This window comes from Glandiceps talaboti, chromosome 7 (assembly GCF_964340395.1).
Source record: "Glandiceps talaboti chromosome 7, keGlaTala1.1, whole genome shotgun sequence".
In the NCBI taxonomy this organism is placed as follows: domain Eukaryota; kingdom Metazoa; phylum Hemichordata; class Enteropneusta; family Spengelidae; genus Glandiceps; species Glandiceps talaboti.
The window spans coordinates 5,912,265-5,934,400 of record NC_135555.1 but is presented as its reverse complement, the minus strand read 5'-3'; the positions used below and the strand labels follow the sequence as shown (position 1 = coordinate 5,934,400).

Sequence of the window (22,136 nt, the reverse complement as noted above, 5' to 3'; positions counted from 1 at the left end):
AATTTATACTCTCTATGAATGAGCAAGATCAGTTACTGAAAGTGTGCATACATGAGTGTCTGGGGTGATCCAGCTAGCCATCATTAAAGTTGTACTCTCCACAAGTCAAGAAAATAGAGAAATTTGTAGTAAATAAAAACTATTAAGTACAGCTCCAGTTCTCATCATCACATACGATGGCTCCTGTACGCCATGTTGAAGTCTCTAAAATGAAAACTCTCTTGCCAATAAAACTGAAAATCTGAGTGAATTATTCAAAGCTCGAGTGACCCATCCATCTGTTGGCCAGCATTAATTTGTATGCAAAGATGACATGTTTGCGTGTGAGTAATGTTTCTCTTTGAATTAATATTAGAAAGCCTTCTCGTAGGACTGTTGTAATCAAGGTGTAACAGATGTATCGTCCCTAATTTGCAAATTTTTGGTTGCCATAGAAACCATGCTACTGGTGGCCCATAAGCTGTCAGCTTGTGGTGTGCTGAGTGGCCGACAACCAACAGTTTAACATAAGAGGATTTACTCAAGGGATTGCTCAGGGAAAAGCTTTTAATCTGGCTAGAAACATTTTCCTTGTTTTATTAGAGTACCATATATTTTTTGTGAGAGTTGGCAAACGGTGGGAGGAACGTTCCAACTCAATCTATTTATGCATGCAGCTGTTTCCAGCCCAGTCTTTCTGTTTTTGATGGTAGAGTACATAAATGCTTCATTAATACCCTTGAATATAAAGTGGCCCATAATATGTATCATTCTTTTGCACTGCTGGAGGAGTCCTTTTTGTTCTTAGCAATTTAGTAGATTGACAAAGCCTACCAACACAATGTCTTTGTAAGTCAATACATCTACCTTCAACTCCAACAAAAGTCATTTACTTAGCCTTCAATTAAACTCAACCCTCTGACTATTTCTTTGTACTGGTGACTGATGTATAAACCCGAAGGGGAAAATAAATTTACAGCAGTAAAAAAATGAAGGTCTTAAATGACAATGATGGCTGATGTTAGGATACAGCAGTGCCATATGTAAAACAGTATGGACATATTTATACAAGATTGCCTAATGTAGAAATTTAATGATAAACTTTGAGATGAGTGGGATCATTTCACGGACATCAAATTTAAATATAGAATACAAAGAAAGTATATTTGTGTCATCGCTAGCATGTTTAGTTCTCTGTTATTAAATTTAATTTCAATCAAATTCTGTATTTCCAAGGTGTTTCAAGGAGTTTTTGAGCCAATAATTCACAACTGAACACTTATGAAAAATGGCATGAACATTGTGATATCCTTGCAAGTTTGTCAGATGACTGTGAGAGTAATTTTTGAGGGATTTTTATGAGAGAGAGAGGGAGAGAGAGAGAGAGAGAGAGAGAGAGAGAGAGAGAGAGAGAGAGAGAGAGAGAGAGAGAGAGAGAGAGAGAGAGAGAGAGAGAGAAGAGAGAGAGAGAGAGAGAGAGAGAGAGAGAGAGAGAGAGAGAGAAAGAGAGAGAGAGAGAGAGAGAGAGAATTTAAGGAGAACCCACCTGTTGTACTTCAGCAGTTGTACTTCTAAAAAGTTCAATATATCTTGATCCTAGGTTCTCCTTGTGTTTTTTCAAGGCTGCTGCTGCATGGTCTTCAGTGGAGAAGAGAACGAAGGCATCACCAGTTGACCTGCCATCAGGATAACGAACAAACAAAACTCCCTCTTCACCTCCAGAGACTGGATAATCATCACCAAAGAATGCCAACTAGAAAATGGAGGGGACAAATTTTCATATATATTGCTGCTACAAAATATTATGGGACGTCACTACATTTCATAAACATGTCCAAAATTTCAGAGATATTTTAATGGTGGAATCAAAGAATATTTTACCAAGGAACAGTTTGACCTCTGACCTACACATCTTCACTTTCAACATCTATGCTAGTGCAGCCTATAAAGTCAAATCTCCTCTACTTCTATCAACCTCACTGCATTTTAGCAAAAATCTCAAGACATTTTTAGACTAAATTTAATTCTTAATTCAGAAACATTGTTTACTTCTCTTTTTTTAACTGTTTTAAAAAATTACAACAATCCTTCCCTTTCAATGTTTAGTTTTGAAAACTGTGCATCTCTGGACTTTCTGTTCATGAATAATATTTTGAATGCAACTGGCAATCATTTTCCATGTAAAATTTTTAAACATGGGCAACCAAGTCATGATACAGTGCTTAATATATTCAGTCATGCATGTATAACAAGTTATCCACAGCCTTGTTTACCTGTGGGTGTCAGCTTGTGTGAAAATCTGTTGGGATTAAAACTGGAAAGTATTTGTCTCAATGTAAAATGTACGATTTTTTGATGAAAAATACGCAAAATAAAATGTAAGCCTTTTTATTTCTCTTTTGTGTAATTGGACAGACTTACGAAAGTAATTAAATCAAGATTTTAGTCACCTGGTAGAGTTTTATCCTAAAATTACGCAAACCTACACAAAAAAGTAAAGCTGTGGATTTTTTTTTTCAAAATGATTATTTTACAGTGAATAGAGAAATGGGATATGAGAAATGGGATACAGCTAGTTATAAGTATAGCAGTTGTATTTTAAATGGCCTTTCTTATTTAGCCAATAGCAATGCAACATCTGGAAATATTTTCTTCTTTTTACACTGAATACACAAAAACTATTTTTCATCATTAAATCCTTAGCACATGCCCCTTCCATTCATTTCAAGTTGCCCCCTTCCTCTCAATACATTGACAGATCTTTTGTAAAAGCAAAAAAGGAAAAATTTTGTCAGATATTTGTTTTAACTTATTAGAGCATTACAGAAATACATAAACAGAAATAATGATTTGTGTAAAAAAAAAATTCTAATTTCATTCTCATGTTATTTAGAAAGTTATTCAACCTTACTCCGGAAGTTGTGTTATTTGTGAAATTTTGTTGCATGTTAAAATATATCACTTATTTATTTTGTTCTATGCCTGCACACTATGTGTTTTCAGCAGATTAAAGCCAACAGCTTGCCAAGCTTACAACACAAATGTAATAAAATGCTCTTTATCCATGTTTTATTCAATATAACACTGGTTCATCTATTGGTTAGAATAGACGTGACAACATACACATGTTCTTTAACAAGAAACCATATTGTGACCAAAAAGAAGTTATAAAAAAATACTGACATATGAGCACAGAGAACTTGTTAAATTGAATTCCTTGCCTCCATAATTACTTAGATTAGAATGAACAGGAATTGAAAATATTGTCAAGTCAAAAAGTAGACAAAATTCAAGAAATTTTGGACAAATGATATGAAACAAAAAGTTAAAAGTTAGACCAAAATTTGATTTCAAATGTCAAATATCAACGTAAAAGTGGCTACCTATATCTGTGAAATATTTGATACGAAATTCATATACTTGGGATGTTTTTTATAAATTTTATGCAAATTTTATATCTTTTTGGAAGGATAGCTAGTTAGGTTTTATCACAGACAAGGTTCTTCTTTGTCTGTGGTTTAAGAAACCAATAAAAATAGGTACGGGGTTTTACATTTTTAATTAATATGTGACACAATTTACGAAGCTTTGAATTTTACTGAAACAGAGTCTAAACAAACTATTAAGGAGCCGAGTCAGACGGATAAAAATTGAACAATTAGAACAATCAAAAATGAAACGATGACAACACCATGAAAATCAACAAGATTACAAAAAAAATACATGTGATGATCCAACGAAAAGTAGTGCTGCAGGAATAATAAACAAACACAAACAGAATAACTTTCCAATTTTACAGGACATTTTATAACAAGGATAAAATTGAATGCAATAATTACAATAAATACTTGATTACAGATGGACTGAATTTTCAACAAACCAAATTGTGGCATCCATATTGCAAATTTTGTTATTAATCATTTGCGTATTCTAATTTTGTTGTGGGTCATATGCAAATTAGATAAAATGTTGTGGGTCATATGTAAATTGTAATTTTGATATGAGTTACATGCAAATAACAGGGGGTTGAACCTTGATGGTAGGAGCATTAGGGTTTATTATTAGCACTACAAGCAACATATGCTGGCAGGGAGAGTGACATTGTCTGCATACAGTACAACAAACAGAGAACATATGACACAATGACCATATTTCCTACAATTTCAAACAAATATCCAATAACATGTACACAATCATATGGATCATTCGCAAAAGAAATTGTGTTATCAGAAATTAGAATGAAACGATATTGAAAACTAAACAGACAATCAAAGGTCAGTCTACCAAAGTGTGAGTCAGTAATTTGCTTTGTCTGTGTTTTTTTTTATTTCTGTGTTCATCATTTGCATATCATAAACTGACAACCCAAACAAATATTGACCAATCAAAAGCGATAAAAATACATTGGTTGTTTTTTCTTTATCCTTCATTCATCTTGGTGTAAAATAAACAGTTTAAAAAATAAAACTATACTATATTAATTTAGAAATATCAGAAATCACTTGATGGGAGAGAATCTTGCTTGCAAACTATTGCAGACCTAATTTATAATAATATTGTATTACACTTTGTGAACCAACACATTTGGATACCGAGAGAATGAAATTCTCATCCTCGACTTCGAAAACAAACTAGAAAGTAACATTGAAATGAAATTTCAACTGTGGTAGAATTTAATAAAGTCCTGTAATTACCTAAACAATATTTCATTAAGACTCTGACAATCTTTTCACTAATTAAATTTAATAACCAAAAAACTCAATTTGTAGTATAGAAGTACAACTCTTATATTTGGTCTTACATCACACATTGACTTAGACAATGAAATAAACAAATACTAGAAATGGTAACAACCACTGTATCAATTCATACAAAAGTTAATTTATGAGATCAGTAATACCAAAATCCCTCATCTATTTAAACCCTAACTGTATCAATTTGGTCCATAATTACTCCCCTACTTAACAGACTTAAATGTCATAAATAACGCTTTTCAATTTATGTCGAAATTGTTCCTTAGCTGACGATATATATACATTTTCAATTGTTGATATGATTATCGCTGTAGGCCAGACTCCCGTCCTTGCATACTTGATATTGCCATCATTCGGATACATTTTGAGTTTCACCATATGGTGTATCCATAGCATATATTATTCTGCACATGTTTTGAAATATACACTGCTACACTTTGTCCCAGTTGCCCCTACTACGGCTACCAGTACTTATGTCCAACAGTTTGTGATGTATATTGGACAACCAGACTACCTATCTATGGGATATCATTTGAAGGGAGCTTAGATATCAAGGTCCTTAATTGCTTTTCAAATCCACCTTATGAGTCATTATGGTTTTTGTTCTTCATTTAATATATCTGCCTTTTAATTAAGTCTGTAGTTAATACCATCCACATGCTGCTTTAGATGGTTAGTTTCTGGAAATAGATTTGCATCAAGATAGAATTTGTAATGCTGAAAACTCATTACTGTCACAGTATGCAGACTGCCAATTTTACAACTTATAAATTCATGAAAACTGCATTTCTTGGAATTTTTTAAGCATTTGTAAAATTATGAAGGCCTTAATCTGCTAAAATAAAGTTATAAGCATATTTCTGAATATAAGCATTAATTGTAATCAGCAAATTGTTAGACCTAAATTCTGTGGTTAGAGGTAATCATGTGATTAAATCTACCATTCACTGTACCAAAAGAGTCAGGGGTCTTGTTTGAAGACTTGGATCTTACGTGTTAAGTGCCAATAAATACTAGAATTATTAAGTCGTTTGTTTACACATCAACGGTTCCATCAGAACTTTGCTCATTTTATAGTTAGAATTTTACACATTTGAGTGCAGGAATTAAAAAGAACTTGCATGTACTTCAATAAATACTGACATGTTTTGTCAAATGTTAATTGTGGATGATTATGCAAGGTGAATAGAAAATGTTAATCTGTGTTTAGTTGTGTATATGGTGGTAGAGGTGAAATACTTTATAGTGCAAAGTATGGCAGGCTAATTTATGGGAATAAATGAGTTGCCTACAACCACAAATAACCTTTGACAATATTGAATAGATAGGGCCAATGACATTATACAGTATGCTCCTCATATATCCCCTAGTGACAGTCTATATATCATCATCATCATCATCATCATCATCATCATCATCATCATCATCATCATCATCACCATCAATTTTTAAACTAATATGATTTTAAAGTTTAAATATTATTTTTATAGAAATAAAGAATTTGAATCCTAGCAGATCTAAAAGTTTTGAAAACAATTCTCTGTAACTTACATTAAGTGCAAATGAAGGGGTTAATACCATAAGGGCCTAACTTCAAAATTACTATGTTGAGAAAAAGTTCAACAACATAATTTCAGTGGGGAAACAACAACAACAACAACAACAACAACAACAACAACAACAACAACAACAACAACAACAACAACAACAACAACAACGCATTAACTGTTAAAGACAGTAACAACACAATAAATACTGTATTTGATAAATGTTAACTTACCACATCTTTGGCTGTTGCTGTGAATGGGAGACCACGCATTCGAACTATGATGTGTCCATTATCACGGGCTAAGAAATTACTAGCTTCACTTGAACTACCTACAACCGAAGGAGAAGGAACACTTTTAAGTAAACCTTACTCAAACAGTTTGACTAGAATAATTAACCATTTACTTTTAATGTCTGGATATTTGTAGTGTGGAATCAGTGTCTGAACAGGAACTACATGTATTTCTGATCACCAAATCTAGACACTCCCCAATCGTCTTGGGTAGCCGTAGACAAGTTTTTTAGCTCCAGTACCCAAACAAAATGGTGGAATTTACCAGATTGTTGAGCCATGTCTTCAATTTACCACCTGATTTCAGGTTATATGTGTATGCACTCTAGGAGACCTCTTGAAAGACATTCTTTGTGAATCTCCAGAGTGATAAAACACCTATCCTGTCCAAGAATAAACTGAGTGAACAAAGTGTACAGCAAACCTGTCTCATTGTGTATTATACAATCTCATCCTCACAGGACAAATATTGTAAGACTCAATAGTTCTTGATCAAAGACCTATAACTTTCATGAATTCATGACTTTTCTATAGCCCTTGGCTAATGGACAGAATAGGTTCACTAAAAGGCTGAGATTTGGTGGCTTTAGCGACCTTTGTACCATTATTGGTTCATCATGTCTTCCTTCGATTGGGGCGGAGTGCTGAAGGGCATGGCCATTAATGTTTGGGTTGGGCAAACTACACGGCTAAAAAACAACTCTCTTTTCAATGCCCGGACTTATTATGCTTGTTAAACATACTAGTAGTACTGGGAGTGATTTTTAGTGAGTGAAAACGACTTTTAACAAACCAAAACTGCTTTAAATTACTTCTAATGTACCACCATCGGAAATTTACAGAATATAATTAACATTCACACTGAATTGATAAAAATGAGTGTCGTCTTTTTGTTAAAAACTTAGGAAATGGTCCGTCTTGGGGGATGTCTAATTGTGGTCTTGCATAATAAATCATGTTGCTATCTTAAATTAATCATTATACTTCATTGTCATCAAACATACCATCTAAAGCTATTAAGAAGGTTGGCCATGCATGGAAGACAAAGAAGCCCCTCAAAGAACGTCTTTCATTAAATGAATACACTCTATAGAAACTTAAAGTCGAGTGACAAATCATCTCTTGTGCTGTGACAACCTAAAACTTTACCACACCTATACATGTCCTGCCAAACTGTGGAAAGGTCCCGATGGCGGTGAAAATACTAAATTATTAGAAAAGCATGACAACTTTATAGTCTTATAAAGAGCTATTCAAAACCCTGGATCCTGTTGACATGAACTTTGACCCGATTGTCTCTTCAATTGAAAGAGTTTGAATGAAGACTGAACAGAAGGGAAATAAGACGGATGCACACTAACATACCTGCAGCAATTTTTATGAACTCCTCGCCTGTGGCTTTGTAAACCTGTAAACATAAAAAGTTCCAAGTTTACGACTGTGTTTTTGTCTTGCAGTGTCGTATATGAAATAAATGTTGCAATTTAAGTTATAATGAACATTGCAACTATGAATGGGCTGGGATAAGTGACTCGGAACAAACTCTTGGAGAACAGATTTATAGAGAGAGAGAAGTGAAATCAGTGTACGTGAGAGGTTTCAGGTCACATTCTGTGGTTGACTGACGTATTTTAAAGACATCACGGTACTTCAATAAATGATTGTTTTGAACAAGCAGTGGGGGCATATAGTCTTACGCAGAATGTAATTTCTAAAGTTCATGATCTTTTCTCACACATCAAGTTTCTTTGTCATTTTATGGTGTTGTGACAATACGTCTGTTTGTGAATGGTGCTGAAAGAAACTGTCAAGTCATGTATAAAGAATTCGAAGTTCCTTAAAGTTTCCCTCTAAGAAAAGATGAAGACCTTACCTCAATATACCTATGTCCCAAATGATGTTTATGTCTCTGTAAGGCTAAATCTCTATGTTCTGTACATGTAAAACGTACTAAAGCTTCGCCATTTCGTCTTCCTTGAGGATTGAGACACAACGCAACCCCACCCCTACAGACACAAACACACTGACATTTAGAGCGTACACAGAGGAATATTTACGAGCAAATATTTCATTCGAATTCACCTCCGCGTGAAAATGCAAAATGTTCATAAAGTTTTTTTTAAATATTTTGTTTAGAACTTTAAAATCCGTAGATCTTGTGAACAGATTGATTTTACTGGGTATGATTAATATTGTTTTATGGCTCCACGAATGCTGTTCGTGTTGTCAAATCCTTTAAGCTGCTTGTAACAGATTTGTAACATTTGCTCATAATGCATAGTTAATGAAAATCTGAGATGAAAAATTGATTACTGTAACTAAAGTGGAACACTGGTTATTTTTTATCGACAGACATGGGATCTGTCTTGTCCCACGCCAGACGGTTTTTTGTTGTTGACCAAAACACGTTGAATTGATTCCAAAGAATCGTGGCCATTGAAAGCGACGAACACTATATGTCGTTCAGGTTCGGCAACTCTTCAAGGAGTTCCATTCGTTTTGACAAAAGGACGTCTGGGTGACACCAAGACACTCAGGGTATATTGCCTACAATTGGTAGTTGTAATTACTGAATAGATTTATGTCGTCCATGGTAAATGATAGATGGTAAAACTGACACAAAAACATGGTCTTTGAAATGATGTAAAAAACATTTTTTTTTAAATTTCCATTATTCGAGAAACTAACAAAACAGCTTAGCAACAACACTAGCTGTTAAAGTTTAGCCAACGATCAACAAAAAAATGTTTCAAAAAGTTGTTGACTGGTCTGTACTGAATAATAGTATCATAAAACATTGGACTTACTTAGCTATATCTAAACCTTTGAAGAATTTGGCTACATCCTTGTCTGACGATTGCCATGGTAACCCCCTGGCTTTAATGATGTGGTCGTTGTCGACGGCTTCGTGTTTATCACTGAAAGGAGAACAAAAGCATAAGGCAAAGTTGAACCAGAGAAATGGACCGGTACATTCCTGTGTTGCAGACTGTGAGCGGAAATGTTGAACAAGTCAACACAATAAGTGTGTTTGAATTGTATTATGGAACGTGTATTCTTGGTGCTAGAAACGTATATGGTGTATATCCAAATGATATGTTACTGTGTCGTTTTATTACAGGTAGCATTTATATTTTATCACAGAACGTCAAGGTCACTGCCGGTGGTTCTTTTATTCCATCGGGTTTGGCCAGATACTTTTGGCGAACAGGAATGCAACTAGGAATGACTCAGATCATTGGAAGACGGTAGGGCATGAAATACCAAACAAGTCTGGGTTGACCTAAAGTCGTTGGTCGTTACATACCACACTGGGTAAACAACTAACCAACAGAAGATTCCACATATATCTACTTGAAAAGCTAACATTTTTAACAGATTTTCTTCTTACATTGAATTATATCAAAATAAATAGCATTCGGTAAGCCTGTTTACTAAAACATTTCATACCAACATTTAAGTTTGAAACATTTAAAACTATCACAAAATACGAATTAAAATATTAAGAGTGTTACACATATATGTTTTCTACCCACGATTTCTTCATACTAAAGTGAAAATGAATTACCATGGTAACGTTGTAGTATTTATCTGTTATATATTATCTCTGTGGTATCGACTTTTAACACGCTGGGAACTTATTGTTGAAATCAGTCAACATACCGGTTATCATAATACTTACGATGGTACTGATAAAATGACGGAGGTCATTAAATGTGACGTACTTTTTCTCGATTTGATAAATGTGCAACTACCATGTACATAATGAAGCTGGCCGTATGTAACCGGGAGTATGAAGCTTCATTTAAAACATACCAACATATGGGGGGAAACGTCGACAGTACTACGTTCCAGCCTTTCAGAGATATAATGTGGGCGACGGGGAAAGCTACCACAAAATGTCAACCGCGTGTTGGTACAACAAAATGCATATATAAACAAGTTGGTTTCTTTTACACTTTGGTATGAGTGTTCCGTGACATGCATGTATTTCAAATTGATTTATGTGTATGTTATTTGCTTCCATTGTGTACTACAGTATAATGTAGAAAGACCCCCGCCATTTCCATACACGTGTATGTGTATTTCACTTGTACATATCACTAAATAAACTTGTTGAAATGACTTACCATGTGCCAGTTTCAAACTTCGTTTGGATGTGCTCGGGTGCTGTGAACTTGTGTCCTGTTAAATGAAGAAAGACGGACATAAAAATGAAGTATCACAGACAACTAATTTCTGCAACACTTTTAATGCCAATCTAATCAAACGTATGGCGGGGCTGAAATATTGAAACTTTGAATATTCGTGAAAAGATACATATTTCACAAATGTGTGATGGGTTTTTGGTAAGCTTTACGCTCTCAAAAAAATTCCAGGTCGACCTAAAACAAATGCGGAGTTGTGTCTGCTATTTTGGAATTCGTGCAATAATCGGTAGGTAATACACACAGGTAATTCTGTATAAAGTGTAATTATTAGCGGAGAAAGTTCATGAACTGTACAGACGATATCAAACATTTTAGTAATTAAAGTGTATCATTTGTATACATCGATTGGGCTATTTCGATATTTGGACGTTGTCGCCCTATCATATACCTTTCTATACCGTGACAATTAGAAATTGAGAGAAGATTTAATTACATCCAAAATTTGACTCTCTTTTTTTCAAGTGATTATGAATTTTATTAAATTCTATATGGCTATTGTCTCAAGGTTAATTTACATATCGTAAGCCTGCTGTTTAGTATATCCATATTCTCAAATATAAATGCCGGCCATCTTGCAAATCGTTCATTTACCGCTAGTTAAATTTTAATTATGTATATATTTCCAATCTTAAATACTTGTCATACAAATAGCCCACTTATCGATCGCATTAAATCTTTATTAGAACTGTACTCGCGTGTTTGCCGTTTCAATAGGAATATCCGAGTCTACTCGGGTCAGATCAGATCAATATTTCCCGCCATTCAACTCCCGTCTACAGAATAGCAGACGACAAAACCAGACGAAAAATGACACATTTTCTTGAGTATTTATATCGCTATTAAAGCTTCAATATTGTGTAAGTTATAAACGTGTCATCATAAAGACATCCAAATCAGACAACATTTTTCATTGTTCCGAAAATATTAAAATATTTTGGCAGGCTGTTACAACGTTAATGTGCAGACAGGTCCTCTGGGATCGAGTGGACAAAGATGTTTGATCAGCGTCATATGCTGGCATCTGTTTCAATCAAGCCTACATCTGTACATCCTAACGATTTACACAATTAAAAATAGTGTAGTAAATATGTGTAGAAATTTTATCAGCATAGTATATTCATACGACATTACAACTCTTGCTTATTCGTAGAAAATAATCCATACATAAACTAAGATGCACATTTTTTTATGAATCTATAAAAATGCGTAATTTTTAATTCAAATATTAGGTCGTATTTTATACTGTATATCGTATAAGCATGTCTAAACATAGACCATGTTTTGCATTGACACACGGAGTATCGTTCTTAGGTGTCACGTGACCTGGCAGACCTGGGGAACCAACAGGTGGTCCGTATGAGTATGAATTATAATTGATAGAAACTTGCATGTATGTCTCTTCTATATAGCGAATTCGAACAGATCACGGAATTTAGGATTGATGAATCGCTCATTCTGTGAACTTGACATTATAACACGATGTCTATCCAGGGAGACGTCATATCATCAGATAAAAACGTTCACAATTTTATGCAAATTACTGCTGCTTCGCAAATTGTTAATTTCAGTACGAGAAGATACTGGTGCATCGCAAATACTAAAAGGGGACCCCCTAGTTCGATGGTCAACAGTTCAAAATGATTGAAGCATTTCGCATAAATGAAGTCACAATTATAACCCATTGAGAGATATCGATATGTCTTGGCGGGAATCCATTCAGTCACAGAGCAGACGAGAATTTGTGAAAAATGAATTGTACTTACCATCGGATATGAGTCTCTGTATTATAAGGCCCATTGCTCGCACGTCCCCTGTGGCGTACTGTGTATAAGGTGTAATGTCTAACTTTAAATCTGAATTAAAAAGCTGTTAAGGGAAATTCTAGTTCAATTAAAGATACTGATATAGTCATAATGGAATCGGACTTGTTGATCTTCCAGCTACAATGTCAGCAGTGACGCGACACAGTTTGTTAGATTTCGCTTTTCGCTGTTATATTTGAGATCACACCACTAACACAACATTGTCTATAAATACATCAATAATATACGATGTAGTTATGTATACTTTATATATATTATATTGATGCGCTTTTCTACTCCCCCACGAAAGGTTTGATGTGTTATTTAACCCATGGCAGCATGGTGATTAATTCAGAAACTAACGCCGTGAAATTGTCACCATTTTATAAAATTCTATGCAATATTAATATATCATTTTATCAATTGGTCTGGCATTTCATTGTCTGATAAAAGCTTTTTACTCTTGTCGTCTGATGTTTCATGCTACGACATGCTGTAGAAATAGAAGACTGTATTATCGTATGTTTGCTTCCAACTAAACAATACATGAACACATATATTAAAATAAATTTTGGTTCTGTTCCGTTTTGTTCTGTTCTTTTTGCATTTTTTTCCACATCAAGTAATGTATTTTGTACAAAGAACGAGAGAAATTAAAACCTCGTGTTCACATTTAGATTTTTTAGACAAGAATTCCTACTTTGTTGGTTCCTACCACGACACATAACAAATATAATTTTATCTCTCGAGATTTGCAAGTTCTCGGAGTTTCTTATAACACCCTCCACTTCCAACCATGTCGGTCTTCCTACACGTCAACTACACAAATGTACAGTTGTTGGGGAGGGTTCCCGAATATAAATCAATAGTCGTACCCTTTATGAGGTAAACATATGTTATAAACTAAAACCAACCAAACTAATGCACCATGTAGGTTAACATTACATGAGCTGCAAAATATTGAACGCTTTTATAAAAAATAAACAGCAAGATGAATGGTGCAGTAATCTTTGTGTGCCACTATTCAATGAATTGTTAGCCATTTCAATGTCTCTTTTGAGTCCAACCGAGGTGGCAGTCATTTTGTTCAATTTACTATTTTTTTGTAATACGTATCCTTGCAAATATTGTTTACCTGAACAGAATCAACCAGTATAAATCTAACATAAACATCACGTGACGCGACAAGAGGACAACCGTCCAATACCGTGACATTACAAATGAAACGGGTTTTGATTGAACTCAGAAAGAATGACAATCTGAAAAAGTAGTGCACTTCTACTTCTACATAACCGACCAATTAGTGGAAACTTGAATGTGTCCTGTTACATAAACGAAGACACACGGAGTCGATCCTAGGAATCTCCCACGTGTTTGATCCAACCAACCAACCAACCCCTACCAGGGATGTGAAAGTGAAACGAGTTGTTGGGCTTTCATTGTTCCCGGATTAAAATCTTAATCTCCAGAATACAATACACATATCAGTTATTGGATCAATGGATTTAACACTATGATATCGGGTATTATAAATTCCGTCATAGGTAGAATTAACAGGGCAGGAGTGATAATATCGCTATGGTTGCCAGAATTTATCTTTATACGTCGTAGCAACACTACAGTATTTACACCTCTGTGATCGTACACTTTGTACATTATAGAGAGAAATCGCTAAATATAATTTTATAACTTTCACTTTAGTTAATATGTACATTGAAGTACAAACAGGTTTTCTGTATGCGTTCCACTAGTATTTCCTCGTTGTACTGCTTTTACATACGGTTATTTAGTTGCAATCTATGTGTGGAGGTATTTACATGGGCTTTTTAAATGTCGTTAATTAACAAGCTGAAATGGTTTTATATTACTTTAGTCCAATACTGCAAAGTGTGGACTACGACATGCATGGTTTCAATCAGACAACGAATGAACATATAACCCATGTATTAAACGATGAAAATGTGTAGTAGAACTAAACTATTTGGTCTTTGCGTACTACAACCGTGGTTATCTATTTTCATTAACGACATTCATTGATGACATTGATTGACTCCTACGTCTTGAATTATCAAATCGAATCAAAATTTTCAAAATGCAAAATGCAAAATGAAAACTGCCAAAAAAAAAAGAATGGGTCACGATCCAACAAACAAGTGTACAAATATTTGATATTCATGAACTTGAAGGTGGTATGAAGATTTTAAGTATCAAAAGCAGGGGTCGTAAAATGGCTTTGCACTGAACAAGTCCCCAGGCTAAATCGCCATGACTATTGTTGAACAAGAAAATAGCATCTATACAGACAAGATGGGCTAAACAAAGTGAATCTACTGTTCCCTCGGGGGAAGACACTCAATGTGTCGATACAACCAATCATTGTTTGTTGAACACTGCAGATTCTGACAACCTATCTCTTCAGAAGACAACGCAGCCATGCACTCACTTTGTCTTAAGGTATGCCATGATAGTACTGACATTTTGGAAAATTCCATTTTATTTCATCCAAATATTTTGCAAATGGAGAAATTTGAGGAGAGATACCATATTTGATAATGACGTGGATTCTGCCGTACCTGTTGTCTGTCTACCTGTTTGTTTGATCTGGGTTTGTGGTTACACTTCAACACTAAACCATATTATCAAAACAGTGCTTACGTCATTACCAGTGTATAGATAATTATTGATAATTTACTCTAATACTTAGAGATAACGAAGTAGGTAACAACTGACTGACAGCTCTGGATTTTGACTGTAAAATAATCTTAATCATGGGAGAAAACGTTTGTTTCCGATAACATGACTTCGGCAGAAAAATAGGGTAGTTAGGTCCGAATTGTGTTGTTGTGTTTCGTTTTGTTTTGTGTTGTGTTCAATTCATTTCATTTCATTTCTTCTCATCTCATTATTTTTTTGTTTGTTTGTTTTGGGGTTTTTTGGTTGTTGTTGTTGTTGTTTGTTGTTTTTTTTTGGGGGGGAGAAATTGTTTCGACCCTGACTTACTTGTTGGTTATAATACTTCAATGATATAATTTGATGAGGTGTAACAGAAGTAAATGAAGACAATTCTGTGTGAAGTAGATGAACACAATATACAGACTATATTCTATCAATTCAATTTACAGTCTATTAAAATATTTGGTTTTTCTGGAATATGACTTAAAAAAGAATTGTCAGAGGATATTTTGGAAAGAAAATGTACACGGTAATATCATTATTTTCTTTACACTTTTGAATGTAAAAAATTGTTTAGGGTGGGCGGCTTAAACTAGGGTCGGTCGGGCTATCGGAAACATTTTTTTTACAGTATTTTAAATCTTTTTGAGAATGTTTTACACTCAGAATACTGGACTAGACCAATTGGTATAGTTTCTTTACTGTTTGTGAATGACTGCAGGGAAGTCAGTTTTATTCTATTGGATTCAGTTACGGTACTCGGTTTATGTTTGGAACGACAGGGGGTCGACAATCTGTCACGTGAACCAAGATAGTAACACCTGACTCACTGTATCGATTTTTTAAATGTATATACATGTCTGTGCATGCTTGCTTTACTATACACCATAATAGTCAATTGATCTGAAATAGCTGCACCTTAAAAATGCTGTTAATTGATGACAAACAATTACCCACTGACCGATCTTACAGTGAAAGTGAGTTTTCAACAATCACAGAATATTGGGCCTGTGTGAACCAGCTTGATAATTTCAATGAAACGTGCAAATGAGATACAGAAGAGAAGAAAACGCTCGGCCTTCATTTTGTTCAATTTACAGACTTGCTATCATTAGTGGTGCTAAGATGAAAGGTTAAATGCATGGACTAACAAACAGTTCATCAACAGTCAATCAACGACGTCGACGTCGACGTCATCAGAATGTAGCGTTGTTACAGATGTCGCAGTTGGAATTCGTGACTGGGTACGCCATAAATTTTGTAGTACTAAATGTTATGCTACGAACCGAGCCTAGTTCCTGCAAATATCTACCTTTCAATACACTTTTTTAAAGTTTAGTTTGAATAAACAAACAAACAAGTATTCTAAGACGGGTTTGAAATTATTCTTTTTTTCTTTTTAAAAAAAAAAAGTTTTAACTCCAGAACATGCTCGGTAAATATTGGTACGGTATATCAAGAATGGTCTGTGGCTTTGGCAGACACACGTTTGCTGAGATTGAATTGACGGTGTGCTAAAACGATGTTGGTGGAGAAAAATCAATGAATGGTAGAATAGGGGTAATTGAAAGTCGTTCGACTTGGTAGACGCCCAAGAATAGGTAGACCAGCATCAGAATACAACAAAGGAGGGGTCCATTCTTTGCCAGCATAAGCTCCATTGTCCTTGCCGTATTCTTACTGAATGGTGCATTGAAGCATAACAACATTCTGAATTTATACTGGTGCATAGAACAGATTCGCCTCTGCTTCTCAATACCCCCTTGTTTTGTTATCAGGAAGAAAATGACCAACAATTTTTTTGTATGACTTTCTTGTAAGAGTCAGTGCTTGGCAAAGCATGAAAAACAGCATTCCTTAGAACTCCCACATAATAGCATCATAAAAGCTGTTCTGTGGAAGATCCATCGTGAATCTGTGAGTAAATAAGGAGTATATTTCGACTAAAGGGTTACAACTGTCAGGGAAGGGGAGGGGGAACAGGCTGCATTCCTTCACAACCACATATGAAAGAAAGTTTCACCTTATTGGGTAACTTGGATGAAATAACCACAGGAACAAGAAGTGAAAGCCCCTTTTTTATGCTAAGCTATTCTACCCTGACTGACAAAACATCTCATAATTAGCAACAATTTCAGTTTACCCAAGATAAACACCAAACAACACTTTCACCTCTAGTTCTTCATCGGTTACATAACACACTGGGAGGGCAGCCTGCCAAGTTAATAGTAATAGCATTTAAAAGACATGATAAAAAGCCCAGAAGCTACATGTTTTCCGAAGAGTGAATGACACACATTCTGACATAACGTGGGGTTGCGGAGCAGAGTTCCTTACTAACTTCGAGGGGGCAACCCTCAATAATCTAAATTTAGAAAGAAGCTGAAATTGGAGTCTTAGGTTTACGGTCTTTTTATAGTCTGTCTTGGTTATTTGACAGTGTATATACATGACAATTGGCATGGTTTACCTGTTGACAAAGGTGAACTGTTGTATTTATATTATTGACTTAACAAACATCAAATGTAAACAAGGTGTCTTAGATCACAAAGAGACTCGTGGGACTCAGTTTAGATGCATCACTTGAACACTTACACTTCCTCCTACTGTATCACTTGAGCTATTAAAAACCCCTCCCCTTGTACCGTGAAAAGTAGAAGTTATCTAACAAAAAATGTAGAGCAGCTTAGGGGGTTCGGGTTTCTGTTCGGGTGTGAAACGCTGAGCGTCCCATCTTGCAATCCTGTGATAAATATACTGGTTGAACGATTCCATGTCTGGGTTTGACAAACAATAAATAATGTTTAATATGCATACCGAGTGGCGAGTAGCCATTCAGTTACATCGTTTAGTATGCCAGCACCATTGTCATCATCATACGATAAATACAACACTACGCTGTGCAGCTCCCAACTTCTGGTGTAAGACCAGTAGCTTGAGATTTGATACCACTAACTGAGAATTTCAACACTGTGTTTAACCAAGCTTAGAAATCTCAAATAAACTTTGTTAACATGTCAGGGAGATGACTTCATTTGGTCCAATCCGAGGGTAAACTACTGATAGCGATATCAAAGGATTGGACTCGGTTGTTAAATTCCGTCAAAAATTAACACGTGTAATCTTAGTATTATGAAAATGAAGACTCAGACCAGTACTGGTATAAATACTGGTTTTATAGATATGTAGCCCAGGCCACTGTGACCTTTGCCTTATTGATTCATGTACAAATAACACTACATAAAGTCGAATACAGACCACGTGAATGCGTGCATGCACAATACAGATGCATGGCAAAGGAGAAAGTTGGTATAAAAATAGCAAATGGACCATATTATTTGTAATGTAATCTTTCTATAAAAAGGATACGTTCTGCCATCTCTTTTAATGAACCTGGAGGTGGGGCTAGTGTGTAAAACCTCTTGAATTCTTTCCTTAGATCAAAGAAGCGGTAATAATGTTCCGGCAGTTCTATATTTTTGTTGGCACTTTGCGGGAGCAAACATTGCCTCAATTGGAGTTGTCCGTCTGTGCAGATACAGAAAGTGGCACCCTCTGTAGAGTTTAACTCATTGCGTACTTGGTTGTCGATCTAGGCAAAAAAACAACACAAACCCCAAATTCTAGTAAATGATGCGCCATCTGCATTGTAATTTGTGCTGAGTGCAACAAAATGTAACTACTACACGGACAACGTTTGACAAATCTTGTTAAAACAGCGGAAGCTATTTGATGGTGAGACACTCAAAAAAACAAGCGTTGAATGGGTCGACTCTATTATCACTTAATCTCGTTCCGGCGTGAACTACATATGATTTTATAAGTGATTAATGTTAGGGTTGATCGACCAAATAACTGTACTTAAAACGCAACAAGCGTCCTTGTTATTCCGTTGATGTCATTAAAAAATCAATGACATATTTGCTACTGTAACACGGGAATTACACAAACGGGATACTGATAGCTCGGTTACTATAAATTCTCGATCTAGAGTGTTGAAACACTGCAGAGGCCATATTTTATGTTTTAACATATCACCTATGTCAAGATAGGTGGCAATGTTGGAATGCGGGGATATTTAACATGCGACATTAATGACGCCGAGTCTTACCTGTTGCAATACGGAATCCAGTGGCTCAGCATTTTGAATGGTTTCCTCTTTAATTCCGAGTTCCGAACAGAATTCCTCTGGTACTTCCGTGTGGTCAGCCTTTACATAAGATTGTTGGAAGCTTACAACCTGTTGATTGAAGAAGCCATACAAAGTCTAAGTCTAAGTCTAAAAACAGAAGCCATACAAATAACGATACGCCATGCGTGCATATGGATGTTTAACATAGTTCAACGTATTTGATGTCTCTTTAGTTAAGTGCTACCGGTGCGTTGGTTTCATTCAATGAAAACATAACACGGCGTGCAATCTTTCCTACCTTATTAGTTTCGACATCTATAACCATCCATACCAGGAGAACTATCTCCTGTTCATCTGAGCCCAGGTAGGGTCCTCTCTGTCCCGGTGTGGCACACCATAACACAACCAGATAGTTATACGCTGTTGCCATTATACTATGTGTTTAGCTACGGTGTGGCGGCAGACAGGGGTTGATGTCCACTATAGCGTGTTGCTGAATGCAAACGAAATGTTTTGTTAGAATACGGTTCCATGTGCGGGTTAATATCTTTGTTAATATTGGCTTCTTATTGGCTGAAAGCAAGGTACGTGGCACATTAATAAATAGGATGGGTGCGTACGCACCTATATGGTTTCCCAGACCCTCTAGGTGACATGATAAAAGTACTTAAGTCACGCTATATACAGGTACGACGATTATTTATACATATAGTTTCATACGGAAATATTCGGTAACTGTCTTCTATCAGCCTCAGATAGTCTTTAAGGTGTTAGACGTGCATATTGCATGCATGGACATTATCAGAGACAGTGATTTCTTTCCGAATCAGTGATTCCTTGGTCCCATAGGAGTCAGGCATGGTTGAACATAATAATCAATTTAGAGACACTTAGAGGGCCCAAAGTGAACTATCAGTAAATCGCATGAATAATTCTTTAAGCATACAAACCTTTCGTAGCAGTGACAATACAAATGACACGGAGCTCCAGATTTGCTCAACTTCCAAATTACCTTCCAACTTTGTCTCGGGATTTTGTAAGCCGATTTTCAGGTGTTTCCGAACCCAGAGTCTCCACTTAGTAATACGAAACTGGTTAGAGACTCCAAACGCGCAAAGTTTTAAATGATTTTAACCAGAAGTGCTTTAAGTCAGCCTCGCCAAAAAACTACAGTATGGCGACTAGCGTGGGCGTGGCCGTTGTTAAGATACCTCGAAGTCCTTCAAGAGTCTACATCCGAAACTTCGGACAAAAAATACAAATAGCGGTAAAAGTATACAACTGATCAGTGAGAGCGTATCGGTAAAGAACCAAGTTTATATTATCGGTGTTTTTTTGGTATGGTGGACTAGTTTCTTTCGATATTAAAGGTGATGGGCTGTGGTGTAGGGAAGTTTGTGGTGTTTTATTAGGGTACGCTTTGTGAGGGGCCTTTTCTGTAATATGAGTTAAATAAAAGCTATCGGACATAAGACTTGATATATGTCTGGCTTTTCTTGCATAATTGGTAAGGTAAATACCGTAGTTCCGATTTGCGCTTCGAGTGTTCTGCATTGTGGCTCCCTTCAAGGGTAATAACTCGACTCTGGTAATTGACTCTGCCAATAAGTTCTGTAGTTACCGCTGGTAACTCACCGAACTTGTCGCACTTGAAGGGAGTTTTATCACTTTACAACATGTTTTATTGGTTTATTCATGGCATGGAGTCACCAGAGTGACCTGAATGTTAAGTAATTTATATATTTTGTCCAGTGTTATCACAGTGTTTGATCTTAACTGTTCCTGAACTTTTATGGTTCAGGTACGTGCCTACAGTATCGTTCAATGGCTTCCAAAATGGCTGCCCAGGTATAACATGAAAATGACCTCGAACTAGTCACATTGTAAACACTGACTAACTATCTCCGTAAGACAACACAGGAGCAATAGTTCTCATTTAATCGAAGGCCAAAAACGACATAAAATTGATACAGGATCAATAGTTTAGTAAATATGGGAGAATAATGCTTCCCGAGCTTAACGAAACCATGCAAACAAAATGGAGGCGTCTGGTTGAGAACTTTGGAACGAACATGATGTATTACAGGGGTCAGTGACATGTCATTATAATATCTTTGTACAAAACAACCAAACACTGCAAAGCGTAACGACATGCACAAGGTTTAAACACGGTAAATAGATAAAGGAGATTCCAGGTTTTGTGCAAACTCATGTAAGCGAAAACTTCCATTGGAATGTGTCATTCAAAATAGGTTGGGTTTGTTTTCCACAGTGCAACGTAGAATAATTATGTATTGTGAAGCAGACATGGTGCAGCCATTCAAAAAAACAGCAACAACACCATGTACCAAACACAGCGGCCAGAAGTCAAGTTCTTTCTAGGTCTCAAAGAGTAATTTTTCAACATAGCGAACTTTGATATCGGTATAAATACTTAATGCTATTAGCACTATCTGATAAGTTAGTAGGTCAAGCGTTAATGAAATCGTCGAATTAACTATAGCTGACCGGTGTCCATGTAGCTATAAATACTACTGCTCTAAATATAACATTTTATACGTAAAGGCAAAAATATTACTACGATAGTAAACTTTGAAAAAAACCCACAACGAACACTGGCACCATCTGCATCATTATAGTAATTAATAATTTGGGCCCCATTTCATCTTTGTCGAGCAAAGGTATTATATTATGTTATTAAAATTGGGTTTGTTACGAACAGCTGGGGGAATATGCGTTAAAAGT

The 22,136-nt window shown here is 35.7% G+C and overlaps 1 protein-coding gene across 4 annotated transcripts in view; it reads right to left on the bottom strand.

Annotated features, from left to right (window-relative positions):
* Positions 1-19,880, bottom strand: part of LOC144438298 (epithelial splicing regulatory protein 1-like) — a 143,871-nt gene extending 123,991 nt beyond the window's left edge. For all 4 annotated transcript variants that reach the window (XR_013481038.1, XM_078127356.1, XM_078127354.1 and 1 more), the window contains exons 1-10: positions 19,690-19,880; positions 19,371-19,499; positions 18,629-18,851; positions 12,548-12,637; positions 10,704-10,758; positions 9,381-9,491; positions 8,447-8,579; positions 7,939-7,981; positions 6,514-6,611; positions 1,526-1,732 (exon numbers count right to left, since the gene is read on the bottom strand). Coding sequence is in view for 3 of the 4 variants with exons in the window: in XM_078127356.1 (XP_077983482.1) it covers positions 1,526-1,732; positions 6,514-6,611; positions 7,939-7,981; positions 8,447-8,579; positions 9,381-9,491; positions 10,704-10,758; positions 12,548-12,637; positions 18,629-18,851; positions 19,371-19,499; positions 19,690-19,821 (1,221 nt within the window). In the remaining variant the exon portion in view is untranslated. The remainder of the gene's footprint in view (positions 1-1,525; positions 1,733-6,513; positions 6,612-7,938; positions 7,982-8,446; positions 8,580-9,380; positions 9,492-10,703; positions 10,759-12,547; positions 12,638-18,628; positions 18,852-19,370; positions 19,500-19,689) is intronic.
* Positions 19,881-22,136: the final 2,256 nt, after the last annotated feature.